Below are 27,949 nucleotides of genomic sequence, written 5' to 3'. Positions count from 1 at the left end.
GTCCCAGAAGCCCGCGCGGTACCGGAGGGCCGTGAGCTACGACAGCAAGGAGTACTACATGCGCCTTGCCTCGGGCAACGCGGCCTTCGTCCAGGATGCCATCGTGGAGAGCTCGGAGGGAGAAGCCGCCCAGCAAGAGCCGGAGCACGGGGAGGATGCCATCGCTAAGGTCAAAGGTCAGCCTTCCTCGCTGCGTCTAGTGACAATATTTGGGTGTTTGTTTTTTTTTCTCCTTTTAAAGACCTTCAAGATCATTTCTGATTAGGGGACTATAAGTCAAAGCTATGTTGAAATGGCACTTGGTGGACAGTCATTTTTAGAGCGTTGCTTTGCTTTGGCGTGAAGATCTGAGCAGCTGTGACCAGTGGGGCTCACTGCCAAGGACCCACCCGTGTCCGATCCATATCCCCACAGGTTCTGCACATCTCCCTTGGAAAGACTGACTTCCGGTCTGTCGCAGGCCCAGGGCTGGAGGGCAGCTTGCCTTCTGTGTGGGGTCCCCAACGTGGCCCCAACCCCAAGCTCCCCCTACGGAGAAACGTCACGTGCCCCAGGCTTTCATAAGTTTTTACTGTACCTGGCAGAGTTCCTATTGGCACCTGCTATTTTAGGGAAAGGCCCTTAGGACTTGATGCCCATCTATAAAATTAAAATAACTACTGGGGCCAGAGCAGTAGAACACGGGGTGGGGTGCTTGATTTGCATGCGGCTGACCCGGGTTTGATCCCCAGCACCCCTGAAGGTCTCCCCCTCACCCTGTCAGGAGTGATCCCTGAGCACAGAGCCAGGAGTAAACCCTGAGCACTGTCGGGTATCGCCCGGACCACCCCGTTCTTTGCTGAACTGAAACCAGAAGACATTTCTACCAATAGTGGCTATTGGTAAAATAGTTTCTTTCTTTAATTTCTTTAATTAATTTCTCTAATTTTCAATACTTCCTTTTCTTTAATTAATTTATTTATGGTGAAGCAAGACAGCTTTCACTGTATCACTGTCATCCCGTTGCTCATCAATTTGCTCGAGCAGGCACCAGTAACGTCTCATTTGTCCCTGTTGTGTTCAGAGTCAGGGGAATGAGGCCCATTATTGTTACTGTTTTTGGCATATCGAGTACACCGTGGGTAGCTTGCCAGGCTCTGCTGTGTGAGATTCTGCATCACTCTTTTCCAGGAGCTTTGTTTTATAGTCTCTGGATCTTGGCTGTTGCTGGGATTACATGGCACCAGGGGCAGTTTGTGGGTGTGACTGCCAAGCTACTGGAAAACGGGGACCTGGGTGGAGGAGGCCCAGTCCTGATCCAAGCAGGCTTCTCCAGAGTGGGAAAAGCAAGTGAAGAAATAGTTAAGCAAGCAAGCTAGTGCTCCAGGGAGGACCATTTCCTTCTGATGAGTGCGTCTCACTGGGGCAAAGTGTGAAGTGTGAACTCATTGTCATTGTTCTGATTGGCGTTTCCCTGAGTGACCATCACTTTTGCAAGACCTACTGACCGTTACAGGGTTCCTTGAACAAGTGTCTGCTCGCCCATTCTCCCTTTTTGTTTTTGGTGGTTTTTTTTTGAACAGATTTGTTTGTTTAGTGCTTAAGTATTGCAAGTGCTTTAAGTCTGTCTCCTGGATTTCAGCCCTTTGTCATATCTGAGGGGAACAAGTATCCTCTCCCTGTTCGTATGAACCGACACTTCTGAGAGTTTAGAAAGCACTGAAGGCTTCACTCAAGTGAGCTCCCTGACCTGACAGCAGTCCTCTACGGCCGCTGAGTCTGGACGCTGGGGTGCAGATGGGCAGTGAGTCCGGAGAGGACGGGACAGTTGGCTGCAGAGAGGGTGTCGTTCTCTGGGGTCATGCTACCTCTGTACCTTGCAGAGTCACTGCACATCGGCATCTTTGGAGGGGCCAAGCTGCTTCCCCGGGCTGCACCCGGTCACACAGCCCACTCGTTTGTCTCTTCTTCCCCAGGCCTGGTCAAGCCACCTCTGAAACGGTCTCGATCAGCACCTGATGGCGGAGATGAGGAAAACCAAGAGCAGCTCCAGGACCAGATTGCCGAGGGCAACTCGATAGAGGAGGAGGAGAAGACGGACAACACCACCTTATTGCGCCTCTTGGAGGAAGGAGAAAAGGTACCACAGCTCCGAGAAGCACATGAGGGCCACCTCCCCACGGCACCGGGCTGCTCGGGAGTCTGTTGGTCTGCAGTGCTGAGTACTGTGCCGACTTGGTACTCCCCTCTGTCATCTTCAGGAGGGCCTGACTCTGGAGCTCACTGGGCAGCGTGCTGCACCAGGCGGGCTGAACTCTTTATGGAGTCACCGTGAGATAGTTCCAAAGCTTCCGTGTTTGAGATTCAGCCATACAACGATCGAACACCCGTCCCTCACCAGTGCACATTCCCCACCACCAGTGTCTCCAGTGTCCCCGCCCCCCATCCCAGTCCTCAGCCTGCCTCTATGGCAGACCGTTTCCCCCATTGCTCTCTCTCTCCACTTTGGGGCATTATTTTTGGCTCTGATTTTCCCACCGCCCTTCAAGCCTGCCTGGCAGGGGCAGACGCTAGATTATTTATTTTCCCTTGCTCATTTTAAAGATCATGAGAGCTCGTATGGCTGCAAAAGGCCGCACACTTCTGGAACCCTGGATTGTAAATGGGTGGGTGCCAGAGACATCTCCGTAGGGCCCTAATCCATTTTGGGGTCCAGTTGGGCGTCTGTGGACCCGGGCTATTGGTGCACTGAGGTGGCGCCCGGAGGCAGATTTGGGGGGGACAGCCCGACCCCTCCAGGCAAGGCTAACTCCTGCCCCATCGTCCTTTGAACCCTTCTGGGCACCAGCCTCTGCTTCCAACCCAGGTGGGCAGCTGCTAAGCACTTCCGTCCGCTCACCTTGGTTTGCCTCGACCTCTCCTTGATCAGGCCACGCCGCAGCTGTGCCTCCGCCCCCGTCTTGTGTCTTCCTTCTCTGTTCTCCGGGCACAGACAGCTGCCTGCCCTTCTCATTGTCCCCCAGCCTCCCGCACCCGCCGCTGCCCCAGACTTCTGGGCATCCCCGTGTGCCCTCTAGCTCCCGGCTAGAACCCGTGGCCTGCTGGTCTTACTCTGCGCATGTCCCGTTGTCCTCTGCTAGAAGGCCCCTTCTGGGACTAAAGCGAGTGTGTGGCGGGGAGGCATTGGCCTTGTACTCAGCCGACTCGGATTCAGTTCCCAGCACCCCCCACCCCCAATGCCCCTTCCCTGCCCTGCCCTCTCTCCTGCCAACACCCATGGACACAGTCTCCTTTACCTCCACGTGTTGAAGGTCCAGATTCAGCAAGTCCACCAGGCCCAGTTCGACTCCCTCCTCTGTGCTCTGGGGCCTCTTATACCCCAGGCTGTGTAGATCTGCCGTGATTATGTTGTGGCTGTGTCCGTCTCTGCCTGTAAAGTATGTTCCTATGGGCAGGCGGTGTTTCTTATTCCTATCTCATTGCCTTACAAAGCTACAATCACCTAATAGACATCCAATAGACGTGTGAGTGAAGGAACGATCGGTTGAATAAATGCAGGGATAAATGAATGAAGGAGTAAATGAATATATAGTGAATATGAGCCTTTCTAAAGGATATTCTCTTTTGCCTGTTCTGTTACTTTTTGTGTGTAACCCTTGAAATACTTATTACTCGGAAGCTAAACCTCAAAATAGCATACAGCTTTTAAAGTTCCATTCTATATACTCTTGACCAGGAACAAAATAATCATCTGATTGTACAGGTTCATTAAGTCATAAACACAGAGCAACATGAAGTCTCTACTGAAGAGACAGTGGAGTCGGTAAGGCACGGGCTCTGCACCCAGCCAAGCTGTTGCTCATCTCAGCATATGATACAGACCTCCAAGCCTGCCAGGGGCCGCCCCTGAGCACAGAGCCAGGAGTAAACCTTAGCACCACTGGGTGCGGCCTCAAAACAAAAATCTTGTGGCGGGGGGGGGGGGGGCGTGCACTAGAGAATTGTCTCCATTGCCTAGCATCTGCAAGGCCCGAGTTTGATCCCCACACCACCAAGTGTAGCCCTGATGGCCCCCGAGCACCCCTGAGCCACGAAGCTACCAGCTGGGTAGAGCACTGCTGGGACCAGTGCCAATAAAAAGTAGGGTGCATGCTTACACACACACACACACACACACACACACACACACACACACACACAAATTGCCTTTCTTGATCAGGACACTGGCTGCATCATCCTTTGCGTATTTTAGAATTCTCCCAGCTGTGCCCCTGTGAAGTGAACTTTGTTCCTTTGGTGGGGCCACACCTGGTGATGCTCGGGGCTCAGGGGACCATGCGGTGTTAGGAATCACCATCTATACCAGGGTGTCTCTCAGCAGTTTATACATTACACCTTCTTATAATATTCCTCACTGATTGGCAGATTTGTTCAAATGTACTGCAAACATTGGAGTTTTTTTAAAACTTTTTTTTTTTTTTGTCATTCGGTAAACCTTTTGTCTTACAAGGACAGTGCTCTGCTCTAGTTTCCTTGAGTCTGAATAGGCCAGAGAGTGTGTTCCAACTGACATTTACGTGACATTTGTTTGACTTTGATGCCGTTGCTGATTTCTTTCCCTTGACTCCTGTTGAACTGAATTTAAGCAAGAAGGGGATTTTTTAACTAAGAACTTGATCCTGCCTGTGAGAGAGAACAATGCTGATTTTGAAAGATTGAAAATTCCTTCCTCCTACGAGGGAGAATGCAGTGTCGGCCAAGTTGGGCATTTTACAATGGCATGGCAGCCTGCAGGCGGGCAGGCTCCAGGTGGGGGGTGGAAGGGACACTCGTGCCAGCTCCTGTCCCAGGGGTTATTCAGGGGAAAGAGCAGATCAGGCTGTGTGGAAGGAAGACAGGCAGCGACTTCGCCCCTGCCTGTGTACAGAATCTCCCGATCCGTAAGCTAATGCAGTACATTAGAAACCACAAGTGAGGACACAGATGCTAACAGAAATTAAGACTCTGGGTCATGCATGGTACAACATGGGCATCCGTTGGCCACTGCTGGTCTCTGCTGCCATTTTGTTTGTTTGTTTGTTTAATTTATTCTTTTATTGAATCACCATTGGAAAGTTACAAAACTTTCAGGTTTAAGTCTCAGTTATACAATGCTCAAATACCCATCCCTTCACCAGTGCACATATTCCACCACCAAGAATCACAGTATACCTCCCCCCAACCCCCCCACCTCCCCAGCCCCCAACCCCGCCTGTGTAACTGGTAAATTTCACTTTACTTTCTGCTGCCATTCTTTGCTGTGTGTCATCTCACCTCCCAAAGTCCACAGCCCCGTCAGCCCTTTGGGAGCCTCAGTTCCTTCTCCTGCCTCTCTTTGCTCTGTCTCCCTCCTCACGTAACTGCGTGATGCGTCTGGAACCTTGAGGACTCAGTGACCATTGGGAGGCCTCGGTGGGCGGGCGAGTGGAATAGACGGGGCTGGGATCTGAGTGATGGGTTGTTCCCGTTTACCAGAGTCAGCTGCAAACCCAAGTGTAGCCTTCCGTGCTCCACGCTTCCATATGATTACCCCCAAAGGCTGTCTTTGCAGAATGACTGCTCGGTCAAGTTCTGTCGCCCATCAGATCCATGGTTAAAAACCTTTTCCTTTTGCTTCAGTTATATCACAAAAGAAATTATCTGATTTTTATTTTTAAAGTACCAAACGTCGATGGCTTCCTTTACAGATCCAGCATATGTACCGCTGTGCGCGCGTCCAGGGCCTCGACACCAGCGAAGGCCTGCTGCTCTTTGGGAAAGAACATTTTTACGTCATCGATGGATTTACAATGACAGCAACCAGGGAAATCAGAGACATCGAAACCTTACCTCCAAAGTAAGTAGATGAACGAAGAGACAAAAAGCACAGCTCTCTTCCGAAAACAAGGACTCGTGTTTATTTGTTGGTTTTTTAATTCCAAAGCTTGTGATGTTTTTTATTATTATCGTCTCTCACTTTCTATGCATATCCAGTAAAAATTGTGGGGCCAGAGAGGGTACAGCAGTGGGGCGCTTCCCTGGTGCTCACCCGACCCGGGTTCAATTCCCAGCATCCCATATGGTCCTCCCAGCGCCACCAGGGGTAAGCCCTGAGCACTCTGAGTGGCCCCCAGAAACCCAAAGAAAGTCTGTCCATGAGCTGTGCTAGAGCCGGGGCAGAAGCACAGGCAACATCAAGGGAGTATTTTTGTTTGTTTTGGGTTCGTTCCCAGCAGAGCCTGGGCCTCTCCCTGGCCGTCACCTTTTGGTCCGGGAATTAACTTGCGTTTGATCCATCTTCTATTTTTCTGCCCGTCCCCGATGAAAGTGGTAGTGGGTGTTGGGCGACTAGAAGACAGACAAAGCTGCGTTTGAAAACCGAGATGAAAGGCTGGCGGCTTGTAAAAGCAGCAGGCGCTTTCCTCCCCAGAGCACTTTGAGGGGCACTTTGAACACTAACGCTGTCAGATGTAGATTTGGTTCCATATTTCATTTCTGGAAGGTGCTTCAGACAGTTCTTTCCAGTAGCCATCAGGAGCACATTGTGACCTCATTGTATCCACTGCTTTATACAAAAATAATTAAAATCATATTCTGTGACAGTACTTGCTTCTATAAATCCACAAATATGCGAACATTTTCTGAGACCCAAAAGTTGATTTTTTTTCTGATTTTAAAAGAATTTTTTTTTTCTTTTTGGGTCACACCCGGCAATGCACAGGGGTTATTCCTGGCTCATGCACTCAGGAATTACTCCTGGCAGTGCTTGGGGGACCATATGGGATGCTGGGAATTGAACCCGGGTCGGCCATGTGCAAGGCAAATGCCCTGCCTGCTGTGCTATTGCTCCAGCCCCTGAAAGAAATTTTTTAAGAAATGTGAATTACCCTTATTTCGAGGCAGCTTTAAAGACTGTAGATCCAGACTGGATGTTGCTATACCCAGTGGGGGTTTGTGTTTGCTAAACAGCTGAAAATTTATTCTCTCGACACTTTGATTTGAACTGAATATTCTTAGATATTGTTCTTCACTCTTTTTTTTAAATTTTTAACAATATTTTCATAAAGTTGTTCATAGTAATTGATTCCATTCAAAATTTCAACTCCAATCCCACCACCATGACACCTTCCCACCACCATTATTTCGAAGTTTCCCACCACCACCCAAGCCTGCCCACAGGCAGATGCTAGATCGTTTATTTTGTATTGCTTGTTATGAAAAGTATAAGATGTTGTAAGGGTCTGTCTCACGGTGATTCAACCAAAAAAAAAAAAAAGCAAGAAAACAGACAAAACAGAAAAACAGTATGAGATGCCTCAAAAGCAGTCACGTGCTCCTGGGATTCTAAAAATTTTAATATTTGGGGGCCGGAGCCATCCCTGCATCGAGCTGCTTGGTCCTGTGCTTTGTTTGTGAGTCTCTGGATCAAGGTCGCTGATGTGCTTTAATGGCATCTGGAGGCAGTTCATGGGCGTGACAGCCAGCACCCCGGGGAGGCAGGTGAAGGGAAGGGACAGCCCAGTCCCGACCCCTTGAGTCCTGGTGTTTTCATCACGGGTCCCGAATACCTGGGTGTTCCCCACTCTCATTTCTGTGATGAAAATCGCACACCCTTGGGGCAGCGAGTTGATCCTCTCTGTGTTTGTGTCATCGCGTGTAGCATGCATGAGCCCATCATCCCCAGAGGAGCCCGGCAGAGCCCCAGCCAGCTCAAGAGAACATGCAGCATCTTCGCGTATGAAGACATCCGGGAGGTGCACAAGAGGAGGTATCTCCTGCAGGTGTGTGGCTGGCTGACTCATCTGTCATCTGTCTTCACACTCACACGGGCCGTGAACCCCCTCTCTGGGATCCACCTTAGTCCTAGGTCTTCCCTGAATTTCCTGGAGGGAAAGAGAAACTCCTGTCACCTGGAGATCCTGTTGTAATGCAGCCAGCTCCTCTTACGGGCCAAACTGAGTGATGTCTTTGTTCCCCATCATTCCCTGTCCCCCATCCAACTTAACATTGTAATTGTCCTTCAGTAGAAGACTTACATTCTCACTAGAAATTTGCCAAGTTACAGTTTTATAATTGCTGTGTTTTACCATTATTTTCCTTAGAAAATTCACTTTTGAATTAAGATAGTTTTTATTGAAACCAATTTTATAAATATGTGAGGGAGAGAAAGAAATGTGTGTTCAAGAGAGAACGCGGCTTCTTGGGAGTAGAAATTAGCAAGATGAGTGTTGAAGGGACAACACAGGATGGAAGAGAAGATTATTTTCTTTGCAGTTTTAAAACCAAATTAAGCATAAAAGAGTAGATCTTTATTTTAAGATTTGATCTTCTGGGAATTCATGATTTTTTAAAATGTGCTTTGTACTGGGTACAGAGCTAAGATCCAGAACCAGATTCGATGTCCCACATAGATCGGTGGGTCCTAAAGAGGTGGTCTAGACACACAAAACATGCACCGGTAGGGAATCGTGAAATCACCCAGTTTGCTGCCACATGAGCAGAACTGGAAGATATCGTGCTAAATGAAGTAAGCCAAAAGAAGAACAAGCATAGGATGAGATCACTGATGTGTGATCAGTGTCACATATCACACACAGTGTGATCAATGTGTGATCAGAGATTAGAGTCTCTGGGGGGGGTGGAAATGCAACGGCTTAAAGGGGGGGGTGCCTGGATTCCCCTGTGTACGTGGGCGGTTTGAAGAAGGACAGAGCCAAGTATCCAAGCCACCGATCAGCAACATGGAAACCAGCTCTAATAACCAACCGTAAAAGACGCCATCGAGATGGCAGGCCAGGGCTGGGGCTGGGGACACTGGTGCAGGGAGGATGAAACTGCCAAGTATGAAAACTTTGCAACTCGTGATGCTTTCACAAAATATAGTTTGAGGGGGAAAATAGAGATACTCTCCAGAGACATAGCACAGGTAATGTCATTTGCCTTACACATCGTGGGCCAGCCCCAGCTGGAACCCCAGCCCGACGGGAGCGATCCCGGAGCCCAGGACCTCCCCCGATGGTGACCCTCCCCCCAACCAAGATGACACTAATGAAAAAACTGAAATAAAAATGCTTGCCTGTCAACCAGCTCATCTTCAGCATTGTAAGTAAGCTAGGGCAAGTTCATCTGTGACCAGATTTGTTTATTTTCTTTATGTTCCCTGTGATCATTTCAGCCTATTGCCGTGGAAGTTTTCTCTGGAGACGGACGGAATTACCTGCTGGCTTTCCAGAAAGGCGTTCGAAACAAAGTCTATCAGAGGTGCGTTTATGGGGGAGGCCGGAACCCGGGCAGGGACCCTTCCCCGTGGTTCTTACTCAGCTGACGTCAGGCGAGAAAGGCAGCCCCGGAGTCTGGGTTCCAGCCGGGTCAGTACACGTGCACGCTAGGTGCAGGCATCCCACAGGGCGCCTGTGCTGGCGGATGGGGCTGGGGCAGGTTTCTTCTTTGATTGACAGGCTTCATCAGCCTCTTCCTGCACATCACGGAAGTGAAACCGTTGGTCCAGCGAACCCTTCAGTCTGTGCTCACTGTCCCGTGCCTGTGAAGGGGGTCACAGGCTGGTCATTTCCATCTGAAGGGAGATGACCAGCCTGTGACTAAGTGATTCTGCTGTTCTGGGATCTTCTCACACCTGGTGTAGGCATCCCATAGGGTCCTCTGAGCAACCCAGCAGTGATTTCTGAGCCAGGATGTGACCCAGAACCTCAAACAAAAAATACAGTACTTTAGGGTCTGGAGAGATAGTACAGTGGGTTGGGCACGTGTGAAGATTCACCCTCCAATGGGTAGATTTCACTCCTGAGGTGTATGTTACTCAGTATACCTGAAAGATCTCATCTACTCTCTTTCAGAAAAGTATTCTAGGGGCTGGAGCGATAGCACAGCGGGTAGGGCGTTTGCCTTGCACACGGCCAACCCAGGTTCGATTCCCAGCATCCCATAGGGTCCCCTGAGCACCGCCAGGAGTAATTCCTGAGTGAAGAGCCAGGAGTAACCCCTGTGCATCGCCAGGTGTGACCCAAAAAAAAAAAAAGGCAAAGTATTCTAACTTTGTGTAAATGCAGTAATTAACCTCTGAAGGAATCATTCTTTGTCGGTGAGATTCTGGCTCCGTCTCCATTGTTTTTACTCTTTTCTAAATTTTCCAGGTTTCTGGCTGTAGTTCCGTCTCTGACAGACAGCTCGGAGTCTGTGTCCGGACAACGGCCAAACACGAGCGTGGAACAGGGGTAAGCTGTCGGCGTCTTGCCCACCCTCGTTTCACAGTGAAAGGACCAAAGTTGCTCTCCCTGGGAAGGATTATCGCATAGTTTTGTTTGTTTTTCTGGGGATCTACCTAGTGGCTCAGGGCTTACTCCTGGCTCTGTGCTCAAGGAGCACTTCTGGTGGGGCTCAGGGATTATAGAGGATGACAAAAATTGGCCACGTTGGCAGGAATTATGTAGGATGACAGGAATTGGCCACCCAGGTTGGCCACGTGCAAGGCAAGCACCCTACCCACTGTACTATAGTTTGGGCCATGGGATTAGTCCATATTTTTATTTTTATATACATATACATATACAGATAACATATACATATATATTATCTGTATATGTATCTATCAACCCTCATGGTGAAAGAATAATCCTTCATATGTCGAACTTAAAGATGCACAGCAGGGTATAACAAGGGGCCGAAGGGAGCACAACCCAGGCCTACGGCATTGAATCTCAGAGCTCTTGACTGAGCAGTTAACGCTTACACCCACAGAGAGAGTGCGGGGTGCAAGTGCCTGCCTTGGAGGAAGCCAACCCCCGTTTGGTCCCTGGCACCACGTGGGCCCCCAGTCACTACTAGGGTCACATCTGAGCTAGGACTAACCCCTGAGTATTTCTGGATGTGACCTAACACCCTTCCCCACCCTCTCCCACACCCCCAAAAAGAAAGAACACATATACCCAGCTTTACTTGTAATTACTCAGAAACTTAGACCACTCTATACTTTGGAAAAGCAGCAGTGATTTGGTATGATAAATTAGTGTGCAAGAAAATAAATTCACTGAAAGGGGCTTAAGAGCTTCAGAGATCGTGCGGGAGCTAAGGAACCTGCCACGCTCAGCCGACTCCAGTTGAATCCCCAGCACTGCGTATGGTCCCCTGAGCACTGCCAGGAGAGATTCCTGAGCACAGAGCCAGGAGTGAGACACTGCCAGGTGTGGCCCAACAAACAAAGTTTTACTTGGAATCCTGTAATTTGTAAGTTAACTTGAATTTGAACTTGTGTCCCTCTAGCTATGTTGTTTACATATTTCTCTACAAGTTGTTGCTTTTTATTTTCTTTAACCAGTTTATTTGGCAAATACAGATACTAAATGCTCACTTTTTTTTTTCTTTTTGGGTCACACCTGGCTATGCACAGGGGTTACTCCTGGCTCTGCACTCAGGAATCACTCCTGGCGGTGCTCAGGGGACCATATGGGATGCTGGGAATCGAACCCGGGTCGGCCGCGTGCAAGGCAAATGCCCTACCCACTGTGCTATTGCTCCAGCCCCCTAAATGCTCACTTTTGTGACTTTAGTGCGTGTTCTGCTCTGGTCACTCATGTTGTTCAGTATAGAAATGAAGTCTCCCTTAGAGTAGATTATGCCTACTTTCTGCTTATACAGAAGCTGCTCCTACATTTACTGTCTGTGTTCAGCATGTAGCTTTATTGTCTTGCTACTGTCTGATCTGAATTGATGAATTCTTTAAAAACTAAAAAAGAAAAAAAAAAACCAAACACCTCAAATCAAGGGCTAGAGAGATAGTACAGCCGGTAGTGTTTGTCTTGCATGCAGCTGACAGGAGTTTGATTCCTGGCTTCTTAATGGTCAGCCAAGCAGCACCGGGCAAGACCCCAAAACAAATAAAAAGTCAAGGGGCGTGAGAGATAGTGCAGCCAGTAGGAGGCGCTTGCTCTCACCTGGCCAACCTTCGTTCCATCCCTGGCTCCCAGATAGTCCCCTGAGCACAACCAGGAGTGATTCCTGAGGGAGGAGCCAGGAGTAAGCCCTGGCGTAGCCCAAGAACCAACCCCGCCCCCCGCCCCGCAAAGAAAAAAAAAACAACTCAAGCCAAGGGACCAGAGAACTAAAACAGTAGTCTTACATTCTGCCGTGGACCTTGGTTCAAATCCCAGCACCTCCTAAGAGAGCACAGAGCCACAGAGTGTGACCCAAGTGACTCCCCTCCAAAACTAAATAAACAGATTAAAGATGAAATCTTGCACTGGGCCGGAGAGAGGACACAGTGGGCTGCTTTACGTGCTGGAGGCCCAGGGTTTAACCCCTGGAATGACGCGGTCCCCTGAGCACTACCTGGAATAATTCCCAAGCAGAGAAGCAGGAGTAGCGCCTTGTCCCAAGCACAGCTGTGTGTGGTGTACACATGCTCGTACAGACACACACACACACACACACACACACTGACACACTGCTTAGATTACTGTGTTTCAAACTTTTGCTGTAACCCACAGTAAAAGATTTCATACTCCGTTGGTTTCCAGGAAATACAAATTGACATACAAATGCTAAAACAGCAGCCCCAGAAAATACTTTATTTTATGTGATTCCAACAGCCACAGACAGGACTGTATGTGATTCCTTCCAGTGTTATCCACTTTCTTTAATTAGTTTCTAAACTATTTCGTATTTCAAAACCAGTGTTAGCAACGGACTAAATTTTAACAGCTAAATTTTCGGAGCGAACTAAATTAACTTCATGTTTCACTGATTGAAAAATCCCTCTGCTGGATAACTTAAAATGTTACACCACTTTAAAATGTTATCACCTGTAACTTTTTGTTATTTATTGTTTTTAGATCTGGGTTGCTGAGCACTTTAGTTGGAGAGAAGTCTGTGACCCAGAGATGGGAGGTAAACTTAGAGAAAATAAGAGCTTTCTTGTAATATAGAGGCTATAAGCCGTCCGCTTAGAAATACTTTCTGTTTCATCCGATGCATCCATGGTAGAAATCACTGACTGCTCTGTTTGTCTTTTTCCAGAGAGGTGAAATCAGCAACTTCCAGTATCTGATGCACTTGAACACTTTGGCCGGCAGGTCGTACAATGACCTCATGCAGTACCCCGTCTTCCCCTGGATCCTCGCAGACTACGACTCAGAGGTCAGTCTCAAATCATTTTGCATAAATAAATTCCATTGATTCATTGACTTACGGTCTGGGGTTTCTCCCTGCTCTGTGATCATTCCTGGCAGTGCTCAGGGGCCATATGTAGTGCTGGAGATCAAACTGGTGTCAGTTGCGTGCACGGTCAGCACATGAGCCCCTGTACTGTCTCTCCAGCTCTGGGACACCTTATTTGTGGAGCTGGGGGCCAGGTGGGGGCACTGAGGAGAGTTGGGAGGAGTTGGACCACACGTGGCAGGGTGCCCGGGGCATATTCCCGGCTCTGCTCTCAGGGATCATTCCTGGTGGTGCTCAGGGGACCATCCTGGGTAACTGGGGATTGAACCCAGATCAGCCACATGCAGGGCAAGCACTTTGCCCACTGTGCTATCTCTCTGGCCCCTGTAGTGCACCTTTTTTTTTTTTAAGTAAGAGATACTACAGTTGCTCAAATTTGTTTTGTAGTTTATAGGACTGGAGCAATAGCACATCGGGTAGAGTGTTTGCCTTGCATGTAGCCAACCCAGGTTTATTCCTCCATCCCTCTTGGAGAGCCTGGCAAGCTACTGAGAGTATCCCGCCCACGCAGCAGAGCCTGGCAAGCTACCTGTGGTGTATTCGATATGCCAAAAACATTAACAAGTCTCACAGTGGAGACATTACTGGTGCCCGCTTGAGCAAATTGATGACAGTGCTACAGTTTATAGTTAACAGACTCTTGTTCTAAGATGAGAAGCATTTTCTCATATTCTTATACAAAGCTTGGATAATTAACTTATAGTAGCTGTTGGGTTTCCAGTGTTCTTGTTAATTTCTATCCATTGCTGTTGAAAAATTGAAATCTTTTTAGTTTGAATTGTTTGCTTGAAAAAAAAAAAAAGTTAAAACACTCTAGTTGAATAGAAGGAATCTTTTATACCAAGCTAAGAATTCTTAGGGAAGTTCAGACAAATCCTGAGTCATTAACTCAGGAATCAAAATCGACCCCAGAACGGTTGCACATAAACATCAATCTTCCTCTGTTCCTTCACCTGCTACACGGTAGAGGTCTGATTGGTTCCAAAATGAACCTGGGCAGAAGGCACAAGAGCAGCTTAGTCCTAACATAAACTGGACATCATAACCGTGATTGTCATTCAGAAATTCAGAGTTCTTATAAGCACAGATCCATTTCTACTGCCTAAGACTTTTTAAAACAGATCTGGCAGAATTGGCTGGAGTGTCCTATAAAAAGACAAATGAAACATCCCGTGGATGTGCGTCTCGAATTTCTGCTTTTAAAACACTCCGGGGGCCAGGGAGAGGCGGCAGTGGCCCAGCCAAGCATGTGCTGTGCAAGGGTAGTGATCCGGCACCACGTGCTGCGCCCGGCACTGCCAGGGAGCCCGAGCACTGAGCTGGGAGTCCCGGGGCATGGCCCAGACACTAAATAAATGGGCAGAATGACTCAGAGGTCTTTCTTGGTTTCCTCTCCAGTGAGTTAGGTCAGCCAGAGATAAAGCTTTTTTTTTTTTAATTTAATTTTATTTTTTGTGAAGTAGTTCACAATACTTGATTACAAGTAATATTCAAACACTAATCTCACCACCATGACACCTTCCCACCGTATTTTGGATGTTTCCATCCCAAACCCCAACCCCTGCCCCAAAGCAGAACCGGAATAATTTATGTTGTATTGTTTGTTATGAATAAACTGCTGAAACTGCTCCAAAAGACTTTCCTTACAGGAGAGTGTGTGAAGATTATTATATTTCACCCAGAGGTCATTTAGCCCATCTATAAGAGATTACTAATATGTTGTTAAGGGTTGAGCCTTGTGTAGATAAAGCTTTTTAAAGACTCCCTGGTACATTGCAAAGTTACTTCCAAATGGTCTGAAGTGACATTGTCCTTTGGAGGCAAGCAAATTACTGAGTATCCCAGTTTCATTTTCCTTCCAATCACCATGCAGAAGAACTTGCTCACGCAAAGTTGCAGTAAAATGCGGAAGGAGGGATGAGACTACGGAGATTGACGCCTCTGGTTCGGAAGTGATGGAGGAGAGAGGAACTGGAGGTTTGCGCCCTGCAGACTCCTGCTGTGTCCTTGCGAAGTCTGAGGACGATTTTCTCTCTCATTCCCCACCTCCACCACTTCCTTTAAGAAGCGATTTCCAGAGACCTTGTTTTCAGGCTGCGTCAGCAGTCAGCAGTCTGCCTCGGGTCCATCTGCAAGGCTCTTGGACGTGTTAGCCAGCCCGTTTCTGCCTGTCTGATCCCATCCTCGAGCTCATTTATAAACCACTCCTTGCTCCAGCCACTGTCCCTTTGCTGGGGAGCATGGAAGACTCATAGTAACTTGGAACTCTGCTTCGTTTTGTCGTTTAGGAGGTGGATCTTAATAATCCCAAGACATTCAGAAACCTGGCGAAGCCCATGGGCGCACAGACGGATGAGCGGTTAGCTCAGTATAAGAAACGGTACAAAGACTGGGAAGACCCCAACGGTGAGGAGTGTTTTCTTGTTGTTGGACTTTGTCCCTAAGCTTCAGAAGAGACGCCCTATGGAAGGCTTGACGTGCACACACGTGCACAGCTGTGGAGTGGAAAGAGCTGGGCGTGCATGCTAGTGACAGCCGTGCCTAGAGACGTGAGTTAACAGGAAGTCAGGTCTCCTGGTACAGGCTGGACACTGCCTCAGTTTCCCTGTAGTCACCCCTCTGCCCTTGGCCTACCCCAGGACAGAGACTTTCGTGTATTTGCTGTCTCTGTTTTACTGAAGCCCTTTGTAGTGAAATAATAGTGACCATCATGACCAGCATCATGAACCACAGAGCCTCCATCAATAAAGAAGTTACAGGGCAAATATATTTTTTTAAATAATGATGATTACCTACCACCATGGGTGGTTTATTTGTTCCCTTCAGTGTTTGTTGTGTGTTCTCCTCAACGAGGCAGAGTGGAGGAGAGAGAGGCCGAGGCTGTTAGTGTCCCCTCTGCGGCTTCTGTAATCTCCCCTGCAGAGGAGACTGTAAGAAAAACTACTTAAAATTTCATCAGTTGCAACCCCAAAAAGTGAGGGCTAGTGGCGTCAGTAGGAAGCTTCTGGGCTCCCGGTGCCACACCGGCTCTGCTCATTGTCACGGGGGTGCCGGGTGCCAGCAGTTTCGAGCCCACGGGTCCGTGCCAGGCTTGTTTTTCGCATGTACTCTCTGCTGCTCAATGACGCAGTCTCTGTCTCCGACAGGAGAGACGCCCGCCTACCACTACGGGACCCACTACTCGTCGGCGATGATCGTCGCGTCCTACCTGGTCCGGATGGAGCCTTTCACGCAGATCTTCCTGAGGCTCCAGGCAAGCACCCGCGCTGGGCGTCTCGCTGCCCCGGTCAGGCCTCTCGCTTGTGGAAGAGAGAAGTCATGTTGCCTTGCCGTTGAAGGGACAGGAATAGTCCGTCCGAATCCAGCGAGCGTTCTGCCAAACCAAAAGGATGACTCAAGTAGAATTTGTTTACACTAGACAGTTGCCAGTCAGCCAGTGGTGTCTGCCCTCTGGCAGATATGCGCCTTTCAGCCTGGGCTAATTGAATGACAGAAGCTCTTTATTTCTGGGTTGGAGGCAGCGTCCCTGGCAGTGCTGTGCTGTGTCCCAGCATGGTGCTCCAAGGCCGCTAGCTGTGGTCCTTGAGGGCCCAGGCGGTGCCAGGGATGGAACCCGGGCCTGCATGCAAAGCAGGGGCTCAGCCCCTTGAATTTTCTCTCCAGCCTCAAAAACACATCTTTTAACACATTTCTGAGTCTAGCTCATTTGTGGGAATGCTGAAGCTACATTTTTTCTTTCAAATCTCAAACGTACAGCGCAGTGGAGTTGGCATACATTCATTGAGAGAGAAGGATAGAGTGAATCATTGTAACGTATTTTAGAATGTGATTCAATGCTGTCAGGAGAACATACCTTGGAGAGGGGTGGCCGTGGCCGTGGAGGGAAGACCCCACACCGTTACAAGTGGCTTAGGCCCTTCCACAGGAGACACCAGGGCGGTCCCTAGAGGCGTCCTTTGGGGTCCCTGGGGGGGCTGTGTTCTAGGGCAAGGCACCATCGTGTCTGGAACAGAGCAGTTGTGGGGCCGTGTCGTAGAAGTCCCCGTCCCAAGGGTGTCAGGGGTTGGTGTGTGTCTTGCACCGACTCTGGAATGTTCTACAGGAAGTTCGTTCTCGAACACAGACTCCGCAGTCCCTTCAGGCACGGCAGAGGGGGCTGGGGCGGGGAGACTGGTGGGTCTGTAAGTCGGTAGAAACCAAAGAAACCACGTTGGATTTGAGTTGCTTCCGAGCGCTCTGACCTGTGTGATTGTCTTTCTTTGGGGGAGGGGCGGGCAGGGCCACACCCAGCAGTGCTCAGAGGCTCTTCCTGGCTCCCTGCTCAGGAGTGACCCCTGGAGGTGCCCCAGGGACCGTTTGTGGTAGCTGTGCGGATTCGAACCCGAGTCCACCGAGTGCCAGGCGAGCGCCTTACCCGCAGTCCTGTCTGCCCTGCCCCTAGATTCCTTTCTGGTGGTCCACCCAGCTCTTCCTTCCAGAGCAGGTGCCTTGAGCACCCCTGGGGCAGGCAGTAGCCCCTCCTTCCCTCCAAAGAATGAGATTTGTTTGTGTGTGTCCTTCTAGAACATTTGAGAATTTGACCTCAGAAAGTGGGAAATTCAGCTACCACCAGACGTAACTGTTGGGCCTTCCTGGCCGTGAACTTGGCCCACCCGCTCCCCGGGGAGGGTCTCTGACGACTCACTGCCTCTCCCTCACAGGGCGGCCACTTCGACTTGGCTGATCGCATGTTCCACAGCGTCCGAGAGGCCTGGTACTCGGCATCGAAGCACAACATGGCCGACGTCAAAGAGCTCATCCCCGAATTCTTTTACCTGCCAGAGTTCCTGTTCAACTCCAATAACTTCGATCTAGGTACGTACATGGGACACTGTCTCGGGGACATTGGCCAGGGAAGGCCCCGTAAGCAGGGAGCTCCTCTCCCGAGGATTCTCTGCAGTCAGTGCTAATAAGGGAGGAGCTCCCTGGTTTCAGCTGATGGTGTTTGCTCCCATTGGGTGGATAGGATGAAATATTAAAAGCAAAGAAAGAAAACTTTGTGCCTCCAACCCCATATAACTGTTTCAAACCAACAAGAGATAAAAATTGATGCCGATTGCTTCTAATCAGCAGAAAGTTATTTCATTAAGAATAAAGATGGTGGGGCTGGAGCGATAGCACAGTGGGTAGGGCGTTTGTCTTGCACACGGCCGGCCAACCTGGGTTTGATTCCCAGCATCCCATATGGTCCCCTGAGCACCGCCAGGAGTAATTCTTGAGTACAAAGCCGGGAGGTAACCCCTGTGCATCGCCAGGTGTGACCCAAAAAGCAAAAAAAAAAAAAAAAAAAAGAGTAAAGATGGGGGCTGGAGCGATAGCACAGCGGCGAGGGTGTTTGTCTTGCACGCGGCCAACCCGGGTTCAATTCCCAGCGTCTCATACAGTCCCCCGAGGACCACCAGGAATAATTCCTGAGTGTAGAGCCAGGAGTAACCCCTGTACATCGCCAGGTATGATCCAGAAAGCAAAAAAGAATAAAGATGAATATTCTTTTTTTGTTTTGTTTTGCTTTGTTTGGGGGCCACACTCGGGTGCTTAGTCCTGGCTCTGTGCTCAAGGATCACTCCAGGCAGGCTCTGGAGACTAAATGCAGTGCTGGGGGTCAAATCCCAGCTGGCCGCATGCAAGGCACATGCAGTTACCTGCTGTACCTCCAGTCCCAATGAGGTCAATATTTTTGTGAAAACAGTGACAGCTGATCAGGAGTCCTGTATCAAACTTCTCCATGGACTTGCTTTCATCTTTAACTTGAATGCTCATACATATTCGGATTTCAGGATAACTTTCAGCCATTTTCTGTATCAAATACAGATGCTTTATTTGCCGTAAAGGTAGTGCCCACATCAGCATTTGAAGAGGGAAGAAAGTCCATTATCCTGTTTTCTCTCTGTTCCCTGGCACTGTCCGGCCGGCCTTTGGCTCCTTGTCATCCGCCCGCTGTCAGGGGCCGCCTGCTGGGGCCCCCGGGGGCTGGTTCTGGCGCCCAGCACGCTGGAGCTTGCGGCCCTGGGAGCTGCTCCCTAGGCCCTTCCGGACTGTTTTCCTTTAAAGCATCTCAAGGTCCCATTGCTTCTGCTTTAGAATATTTCTACACATATTGCTGTTTTCATTTCTCTTTTATTAATTCGATGAATAAATGACTCACAAATTTTCATGAACATAATAACACTCAGGAAAATCTTCATAACTGATACAGTTGAGCAATTCCTCTTTGGTATTTTTGTTCCATATGGGGTGACATAGTTCGAATTCGGGGGTTGTGGCCACCCGCAGCCAGTGCCCTGCCCGGTGGTACTCGGGTCCCAAGAGCTTGAATGCTCCAGGGTCAGACCTGGAGACGCTTAGCAGGCCATGTGGTTGCAGAGGCCAAACTCGGGGCCCCGATGTGCCAAGGATGTGCCCTGCCACTTGGGCCACACCCCTTTCAAAAAAAAATATTTTGTAATGGCTTTGATTTCTTTCCTCTTTATATTTTTATCAACAATTCTATTCGCCTGAAATCTGTCTCCAGGTTCTGTAGAAAAGATTAAGTGATTAAGCGGCTCTTAATCACCCTGGAGAAGTCCTTCAATTGAATCTCCTCTCGGATTGGGCTGAGACTCGCCCTTGAGGAGGGCAGCGCAGTAGAAGGGACTCAGGACAGAGAATGGGAGGGATTGAGAGTTTTTTCTTTTTATTTATTTTTTTATTGAGTCACCATGTGGAAAGTTAAAGTTTTCAGGTTTAAGTCTCAGTTCTACAATGCTCGAACACCCATCCCTTCACCAGTGCACATATTCTACCACCAAGAATCACAGTATAGCTCCACCCCGCCCCCCGCGCCCCTGGGAATATATCCCAGAGAGGAAAAAAGGTATAGTAGAGATGGCATCTGCATTTCTATGTTCATTGCAGCACTGTTTACAATAGCCAGAATCTGGAAAAAAACGGAGTGCCCCAAAACAGATGACTGGTTAAAGAAACTCGGGTACATATACATATATACACAATGGGATACTATGTAGGTGTCAGAAAACACGAAGTCAGGAAATTTGCATATCAATGGATCAACATGGAAAGTATCATGTTGAGTGAAATGAGTCAGAAAGAAAGAGACAGACATAGAAAGATTGCACTCATCTGTGGAATATAACTGAGAAGTACAAATTTGCAGTGATGCAATTTCTGGCAGATATTTCTCTGGACTTAGTTACTAAAATACTAAAGTACAGAAACCCAAAACCGAGAGTTTTTTCAAAGAGCCAAGTAGACAGTGCGCCAACAAATCCACATTACAGTAGTGTGTATTTTATTCACTTACAGTTTTCCTTTACAGAAGGTCACTCTATTCCCAGGGGCCCCTCGAGACAGTTGAGTGTAGGGGATGTAAGTGCCAGAGGCAGAGACAGGGTGGGGCCCAGAAGCCCTGGACCAGTCTGTTTCAGCCAGGCCAGGCTTCTTATAAACCCAGCGGAGTGATACACTTTTCAGTGTGTAAATAAGAGAAAGATCACATGGCATGGACACTCCTACCTTCTTAACAAATTGTCTTCCCTCCTGAAATGACTTCCTGGTTTGGGTTCTGTTTTGGGGACACACCCGGCAGTGCTCAGGGGTTACTCCTGGCTCTGCACTCAGGAATTCTGGCAGTGCTCAAGGGACCATATGGGATGCCGGGGATCAAGCACAGGACAACCACTTGCAAGGCAAATGCCCTACCCGCTGTACTATCGCTCTGGCCCCTGAAGTTGTTTTTGTTTGTTTGTTTTTAATTATTTACATCTGAGAGATAATTTTAAGAGTTATAAAACTCTTAGAAGTCACAGAGTTACATCTTTGTGACCTTGGTTTAGCTCAGATATTAAAAGCACAAGCTTGGGATGTCACTTGCCTCTAGAATGCATGCTTGGATGGTGCTTCAGTAGGGTGGGGTGAGGGGGCAGGCTGGGAAAGAGGCCACAAGAACACAGCAACAGAAGGTTAAAATGAAATTGTTCCATCCCCAAGAATTTTATTAAGGGGGTAAAAGTGAGAATGGGAGAATATTTCTAACTGATATGTTTATAAATGTCAATTAGCCAGAATACAAAAATTTTAAACAATGGAACAACCTGATTCCAACATTGGCAAGGGGGATTTGAATAGATAGTTTTCCAGAGAAGTCATACAAATGACCGGTAGAAACATGAAAAGAGAACCAACATCACTGGGCGTTAGGAAAATGCAGACCCGAACTGTGATATAATACAGCTTTGGGGCTGGAGCGATAGCACAGCGGGGAGGGCGTTTGCCTTTCACACGGCCGACCCGGGTTCAAATCCCAGCATCCCATATGGTCCCCTGAGCACCGCCAGGAGTAATTCCTGAGTGCAGAGCCAGGAGTAACCCCTGTGCATCGCCAGGTGTGACCCAAAATGCAAAATATATATATAATGCAAAATATATAATATATTATATTATATATAATATATTTTATATATTTTATATATAATATATATAAAATATAATATATATATATATATATATCCAGCACAGCTGGGTCCAGTGAGACGACACAGGTGACTGCAAGGACCAGGAGGTGAGAGGGATGAGGAGCAGGTGCAGAACGGGCACTGGGCTGCTTCAGGGCGTGGTTAAAATTCTTTAAAACTGGGCCAGAGCTATAGTACAGTGGGTAGGACTTTGCCTTGCATGCAGCCAACCTGGGTTCAATCCCCAGCATCCCATAGGGTCCCCAAGCACCACCAGGAGTAATTCCTGAAGTGAAGAGCTAGGAGGAACCCCTGCGCATTGCCAGATGTGACCCCCACCCCAAAAGAAAAAAACAATTATTGGAAACTAGAGAATAGAAGTGTTTTCACAACACCACTTGAATGCGAATGTGCTAAACATTACTGAATTACTCCTTTAAAGAATGTTTAATTATAGGCTGGAGCTCTAGTATAGCAGGGGAGGGGAGGGGAGGGGAGAGCGCCTCCCTGCATGTGGCTCACCTAGGTTCATACCTGGCATCCCATGTTGTCCCCCAAGCTCATCAGAAATTGACCCCCAAGCACAGAGCCAGGAGTAAGCCTTGAGGACTGTCAGGGTGGCCCCCAAACAAAGAAATGTTTATCATGTGAATTTCACTACAAATAAAGGAAAGACAACACAGCATTGTCTCTTTACTCAGAAAATACCATAAATGTTGGAAAGGAAGAGCACTTAATTGTATTCACCCCCACCCCCACCACCAACCCTCAGCTTTGGACTGAGTGATTAAAGTGTTAATCCTGGTGGGTTTCTCACACCCTCGGCTATGAAGATAATAATGAAGGGAGTCACCGAGCTGTGCAGTGAGTCCTAGATTTTTCTACAGACCATATTCCCTTTTAATGATAATTCTGTATGGTAGACAGCACCGTCAGTAAAAAATTATGCCACACATATTTAGAGATTATGAGCTAAATTTTGAAATGCAGATGATTTCTCAGTAATCCTGCAGAGTATTACTTATTATTTCAAAGTATGCTCGGAGGACATTTCAAGGGGACTAGATTGAGGCTGTGATGAAGGGTATTTGGTTGGTTTTTTTTTTCTTTTTCCTTATCCGAAATGGTAGATTTCCAACAAAATCAAAACTTTTTTTTGACAATAAACTGACTTTTGTTTCTGTCAATAGCACATTGTACATAGTCATCATATAACAATGATGAAAACAGGATTATTTCTCAGGAAAATATGTTCATTGGCTCTCTTTTAGAACTGCCTTTGTGTTCTAAAATTTGAACAATAGCACTTCTTTATGAAAACTTTGATACAACTATTTATCTAACCAACCACTGTTAAGCTAGAGAGTCAACACTACTATTTTATTAAGTCATTTTTTTTACTATCGTCATCTGATTTTTACCTGGGGTAACTGTAGACTTAAGTTAATTTTTGGATGTTATGTCTAAAATAATAAAAGATCAGTTTTCTCAGCTGTCAGCCACATTTAATGTTTTGTTATAGGTACGTTTCATAGCAGTTTCTTTGAATATTTTAATATTCATGACCTCTCTGGCAAGACTTAAGATCACTTTCTGAGTGATTTTATCACTCTATACAGTGTAATCCCCATATACGATACTGATACACGGAATAAGTACTGCTTGGTGAGCACTGTCATACTTTCATTTGGAGGCCACACACAGCGGTGCTCAGAGCTTACCCCGGGCTCTGCACTCAGGACTCACTCCTAGTGCTCAGGGGAACTTATGGGATCCTGGGGATTGAAACCATGGTCCTAGTCGGCCTTGAGCAAGGCAGGTGCCTTACCCACAAGTACTGTCACTCCGGCCCCTCCACCTTCTTACACATTTCTATAGACTTTAAAGATCAATAGCCATCTGTTCTCGGGCGCTCAGGTTGTTTCCAGATTCTGTGAATGGTGCCACAGTGAACATAGGGGTGCAGATGGCATTTCTGCTGTGTGTTTTGCCCCCATGGTCTGTCCCCAGAAGTTATATGGGAGCTGAGTTTCTAGAGGCTTTTTTTTTTTTTAGGAATGGCCATTAAACATCTACACAGTGGAATACTATGCAGCTGTTAGGAAAAATGAAATCCTGAAGTTTCCTTATAAATGGATGGACATGGAGAATATCGTGCTGAGTGAAATGAGTCAGGAGAGGGACAGATACGGAATGGCTGCACTCACTTGTGGGGCATAAAGAAAAAAAAAAAAGTGTGAGACTAATATCCAAGGCCAGGGAAAACTGGGCAATGGTTGGAAGCTTGCCACAAGTGTGTGTGGTGGGGGGAGGATTGTAGGGGGGATTAGGACAGAGAAGGGACCAGTGTGACAGTAATAGTTAGAAATAATCACTCTGGACAAGAACTGAGTGTTGAAAGTAAGTAGAGGGATGGACGTGATGACCTTTCAGTACCCGTATCGCAAACCAGAATGCCTGAAAGAAAAGAGGGGGGCTGGAGTGATAGCACAGCGGGGAGGGCGTTTGCCTTGCAAACCTGGGTTCGATTCCCAGCATCCCATACGGTCCCCCGAGCACCGCGAGAAGTAATTCCTGAGTGCAGAGCCAGGAGGAGCCCCTGTGCATCGCCGGGTGTGACCCAAAAAGCAACACACAACACACACACACACACACCAGAGAAGAGAGAAAGAAAAGTGCCTGCCACAGAGGCGGGGGCCGGAGGGAAGGAGCATTGAGGGGAGCTGGGAACATTGGTGTTGGGAAATGCACATTGGTGAGGGATGGGTGTTGGAACCGGAAAAAAGCAATTAAAAGACCTGTAGCAAAATACCTGTCTTCAGGACTCTGGAATTTAAGAACCCAAAATACAAAACACCCCGTATATTGGAAATGTCTGTAGGAGCCGAATGGGGCTTCGTTTCCTGTAAGCAAAGGGAGCGTTCAGATCCAAAGACCGGAAAGTTAGACATCCTTCCAGCTTCCTTCATGGGAATGACAGCTCGTCCGGGCCCGGGGGCAGAAGTTCCTAAGCAGGACTCCTGGTGGCTGGTGACTCAGCACGCCAGAAGCACTCCGGAGAAGCCCAAAGCAAACAGGACTCGATAGCCCCTGTTGCTGGGCATCCTTCCCGTTGAGCGTGCCCAGGGGGCTAGCTCTCAAAACTTAAATACTTCATTTAAAGGAGACCGCTGGTTGGGGGCCGGAGAGACAGTACAGCCGACCCCCGTTCCACCCCCGGCACCCCCTGGGGTCCCCCATGCACCACCAGGAGTGATGCCTGAGCCCAGAGCCAGGGGTAACTCCTGAGCACCGCTGGGTGTGAAAGAAATACATAAGGGCCCCGTGGTCAGCTGAGCTTCCGAGCCCTTGCGCCTGATGTCCGTGCTGGAGACAGGTGGTGCCTCCGAGGAAGCTTCCAGAAGCAGCCAGGTGTACCCCGTGTGGCCCCCCAGACGGGGCAGGGCCCCTGAGATCTGCAACCCCGCTGTCTGGAGGGTTCCCACAGCCTGTGCCTTGGGGGATCCCTTCCCCGGCCGGAATGTCCCTGCTCACCCCCCCCTCTTTTCCTTCGTCCCCACCCGTGCAGGCTGTAAACAGAACGGCACCAAGCTCGGCGACGTGATCCTTCCGCCCTGGGCCAAGGGGGACCCCCGGGAGTTCATCCGAGTGCACCGAGAGGTAAGGGGTTGGCGGGTGGGCTCCTGGCCGTGGGCGCTGTGTGCGCCCCCTGCGTGCCGGGCGGGCGGGCGGGCGTTGGCTGACCTGGCTCTGCCCCCCTGCAGGCACTGGAGTGCGACTACGTGAGCGCGCACCTGCACGAGTGGATCGACCTCATCTTCGGCTACAAGCAGCAGGGCCCGGCCGCCGTGGAGGCGGTAAATGTATTCCACCACCTCTTCTACGAGGGCCAGGTGGACATCTACAACATCAACGACCCGCTCAAGGAGACCGCCACCATCGGCTTCATCAACAACTTCGGCCAGATCCCCAAGCAGGTGCGCCTGTGTCCCCGGGGAGCACTGCAGGGGTGGGGGGGTGAGGGCGACGCGGTGTGTCCACTCCCGGAGATGCGGCCACCAGCCAGGCAAGACTCAGCTGCTGGCCATGCGCCTTGGATGGTTAGCCCATCCCCCCTCGTGTCACTGCGCCCTGAATCTCAGTCACTCGTGACCCCGCCCCTGCCACTTCCCAACTGTCCCTTGGTCCCACCCCCCCATCACATTCCTTCTCCTCTCTTTTCTTTAGAGGGTGACCTTGACGCGCCCCTCCCTGACCCTTTAAGCCACTGCATTTAAGAATGGGGCCTGTTGGGGCTGGGGCGATAGCACAGCGGGTAAGGCATTTGCCTTGCACGCGGCCGACCCGGGTTCGATTCCCAGCATCCCATATGGTCCCCTGAGCAGCGCCGGGGTAACTCCTGAGTGCAGAGCCAGGAGTGACCCCTGTGTATTCCCAGGTGTGCATTGCCCAAAAAGCAAAAAAAAAAAAAAACGGGGGCTGTTCTTACTCCTCTTCCCAGCCTCGCACCACTAAGAGAAACCGGAAGATAAACCCAGAGAGTCCCACTTAATAAAACCCGCTCCCGGCTCCTCTGTCTGCATCAAAGAGGAACCGAGTATTTCAGCATTCCGGGCCCTGCGTGTCCGTCCCCCGTACAAGGCTTCTCTCCTTTCCCTCCGGAGACTCGCGTGTCAGGCTCACGGGGCGCGTGGTTTCCCCTTCAGCTTGGACCTCCTTCCTTGCCGTCCCCCTGTCTCGAACCCCGGTTCCCCCCTCCCAAGGGCTGTGCTGTGTGGCCCGTTGAGCGTGTCTTCTCCTCCCGCAGCTGTTTAAGAAGCCGCACCCACCCAAGCGAGTGAGGAGCCGGCTCGCCGGGGACAGTGCCGGGCTCTCCCTCCCGCCAGGGCCCACGGGCGACAAGATCTTCTTCCACCACCTGGACAACTTGAGGCCTTCGCTGACGCCCGTGAAAGGTGGGTGTGAGCGGCGAAGCCCCGGGAACCAGCTCCGCAGTAGAGTTTCTTTTTTTTTTCTTTTTTCCTCCTTTCTCTCTGGTTTTTCTCTTCAGTAATTTTGAACGTGTAGATACTGTTTTCTCCCCGTTTCCATCACAGGGGTGGGGGGAGGGGGGGTCGCACCCAGTGGTGGTGGCCAACTGACCACTCGAAGCATACGGGACATCCCAGGGCCTGCAGCCCGCTCTGCGCTGCCCCCTGCCCCATCCCACGCCCCCCCTCTCTCTCTTGATCTGTGGGGCCATCAAAAAGCAGCAGACTGGCTCCTCCCCCCCACTCCCACCTGCCCCCTGAGACATCCGAGATGAAAATGTCAGAAGTGGTGCCTCCCTCATACATGCAGGCTTTGGTCCGGTGGGTTGGTTGGCTCCGGTGTGGAGGCCCTACCCAGCAGTGCCCAGACACAGCTCCCGGCTCTGCACCCAGAGCTCCGGGCTCCGTCGGGGGCGAAGAGGATGGAACCCAGGTTGGCTGCATGCAGGGCAGACGCCTTGTCTGCTGTATTATCACTCTGCCTCCTCTTTTTTTTAAAAAAAGAAAAAGCATTTTATCTATATGGCTTTGTCAGTTTAAGAACAGAGGTGAGACAGCTGTACCAGCTTAAAAAAAAGTATCTTTCATCTGATGTTGTTATAAGTCCTTCTTTTTTAAGTGCCTGCCCGCCCCCCTAGAATGAAAAAGAAGAATGGGGGCAGAAGTGATAGCACAGCGGGTAGGGCATTTGCCTTGCGGCCAACCCGGGTTCAATTCCCAGCATCCCATATGGTCCCCCGAGCACCGCCAGGAGTGATTCCTGAGTGCAGAGCCAGGAGTAACCCCTGTGCAGCGCCAGGTGTGACCCAAAAGCAAAAAAAAAAAAGAAAGAAAGAAAAAGAAAAAAGAAGAAGAAAAAGCGTTATGGAGTCAGACATACCTTTTCCACCAAAACCCCAGTGTTGGGGCACGCCAGCCCCAAAGTTGGGGCTCGCTGGACTGGGCCCTGGCTCCGTGCCACCGTGTGTCACTCTCTACCTGCTGTCCTGAGTCCCTTCCGGTCACTGCTGCAGTGGCCGAGTTCTGTGCTGTCTGGCAGCTCTGCCTGCCTTCTGGCGCTGCAGGCCCAGGCTGGGCGGCCGGGACAGGAAGGCCGGAGGAGGCAGCCCCCGTGCGTGCTGGGGTCCCCCTGCCCCAGGAACGCCCCCCCCCCACCGGCGGCTAGCTGCCTGTCGTGCCCCCGAGGAGGCGGAGGATCCCGTC

The 27,949-nt window shown here is 49.5% G+C and overlaps 1 protein-coding gene across 1 annotated transcript in view; it reads left to right on the top strand.

The window, feature by feature from the left end:
* The window catches only part of WDFY3 (WD repeat and FYVE domain containing 3), a 284,440-nt gene that overhangs the window by 238,551 nt on the left and 17,940 nt on the right, over positions 1 to 27,949 (top strand). Inside the window, 14 exon segments of the mRNA XM_055139598.1 lie at positions 8 to 176; positions 1,956 to 2,119; positions 5,706 to 5,854; positions 7,658 to 7,778; positions 9,173 to 9,258; positions 10,149 to 10,229; positions 12,843 to 12,897; positions 13,027 to 13,146; positions 15,516 to 15,633; positions 16,374 to 16,480; positions 17,928 to 18,081; positions 25,285 to 25,376; positions 25,481 to 25,693; positions 26,524 to 26,671. Of these exon segments, the coding sequence (XP_054995573.1) occupies positions 8 to 176; positions 1,956 to 2,119; positions 5,706 to 5,854; positions 7,658 to 7,778; positions 9,173 to 9,258; positions 10,149 to 10,229; positions 12,843 to 12,897; positions 13,027 to 13,146; positions 15,516 to 15,633; positions 16,374 to 16,480; positions 17,928 to 18,081; positions 25,285 to 25,376; positions 25,481 to 25,693; positions 26,524 to 26,671 (1,777 nt within the window).

This window comes from Sorex araneus, chromosome 5, assembly GCF_027595985.1.
Source record: "Sorex araneus isolate mSorAra2 chromosome 5, mSorAra2.pri, whole genome shotgun sequence".
Lineage (NCBI taxonomy): Eukaryota > Metazoa > Chordata > Mammalia > Eulipotyphla > Soricidae > Sorex > Sorex araneus.
This window is presented reverse-complemented; position numbering and strand designations above follow the sequence as displayed.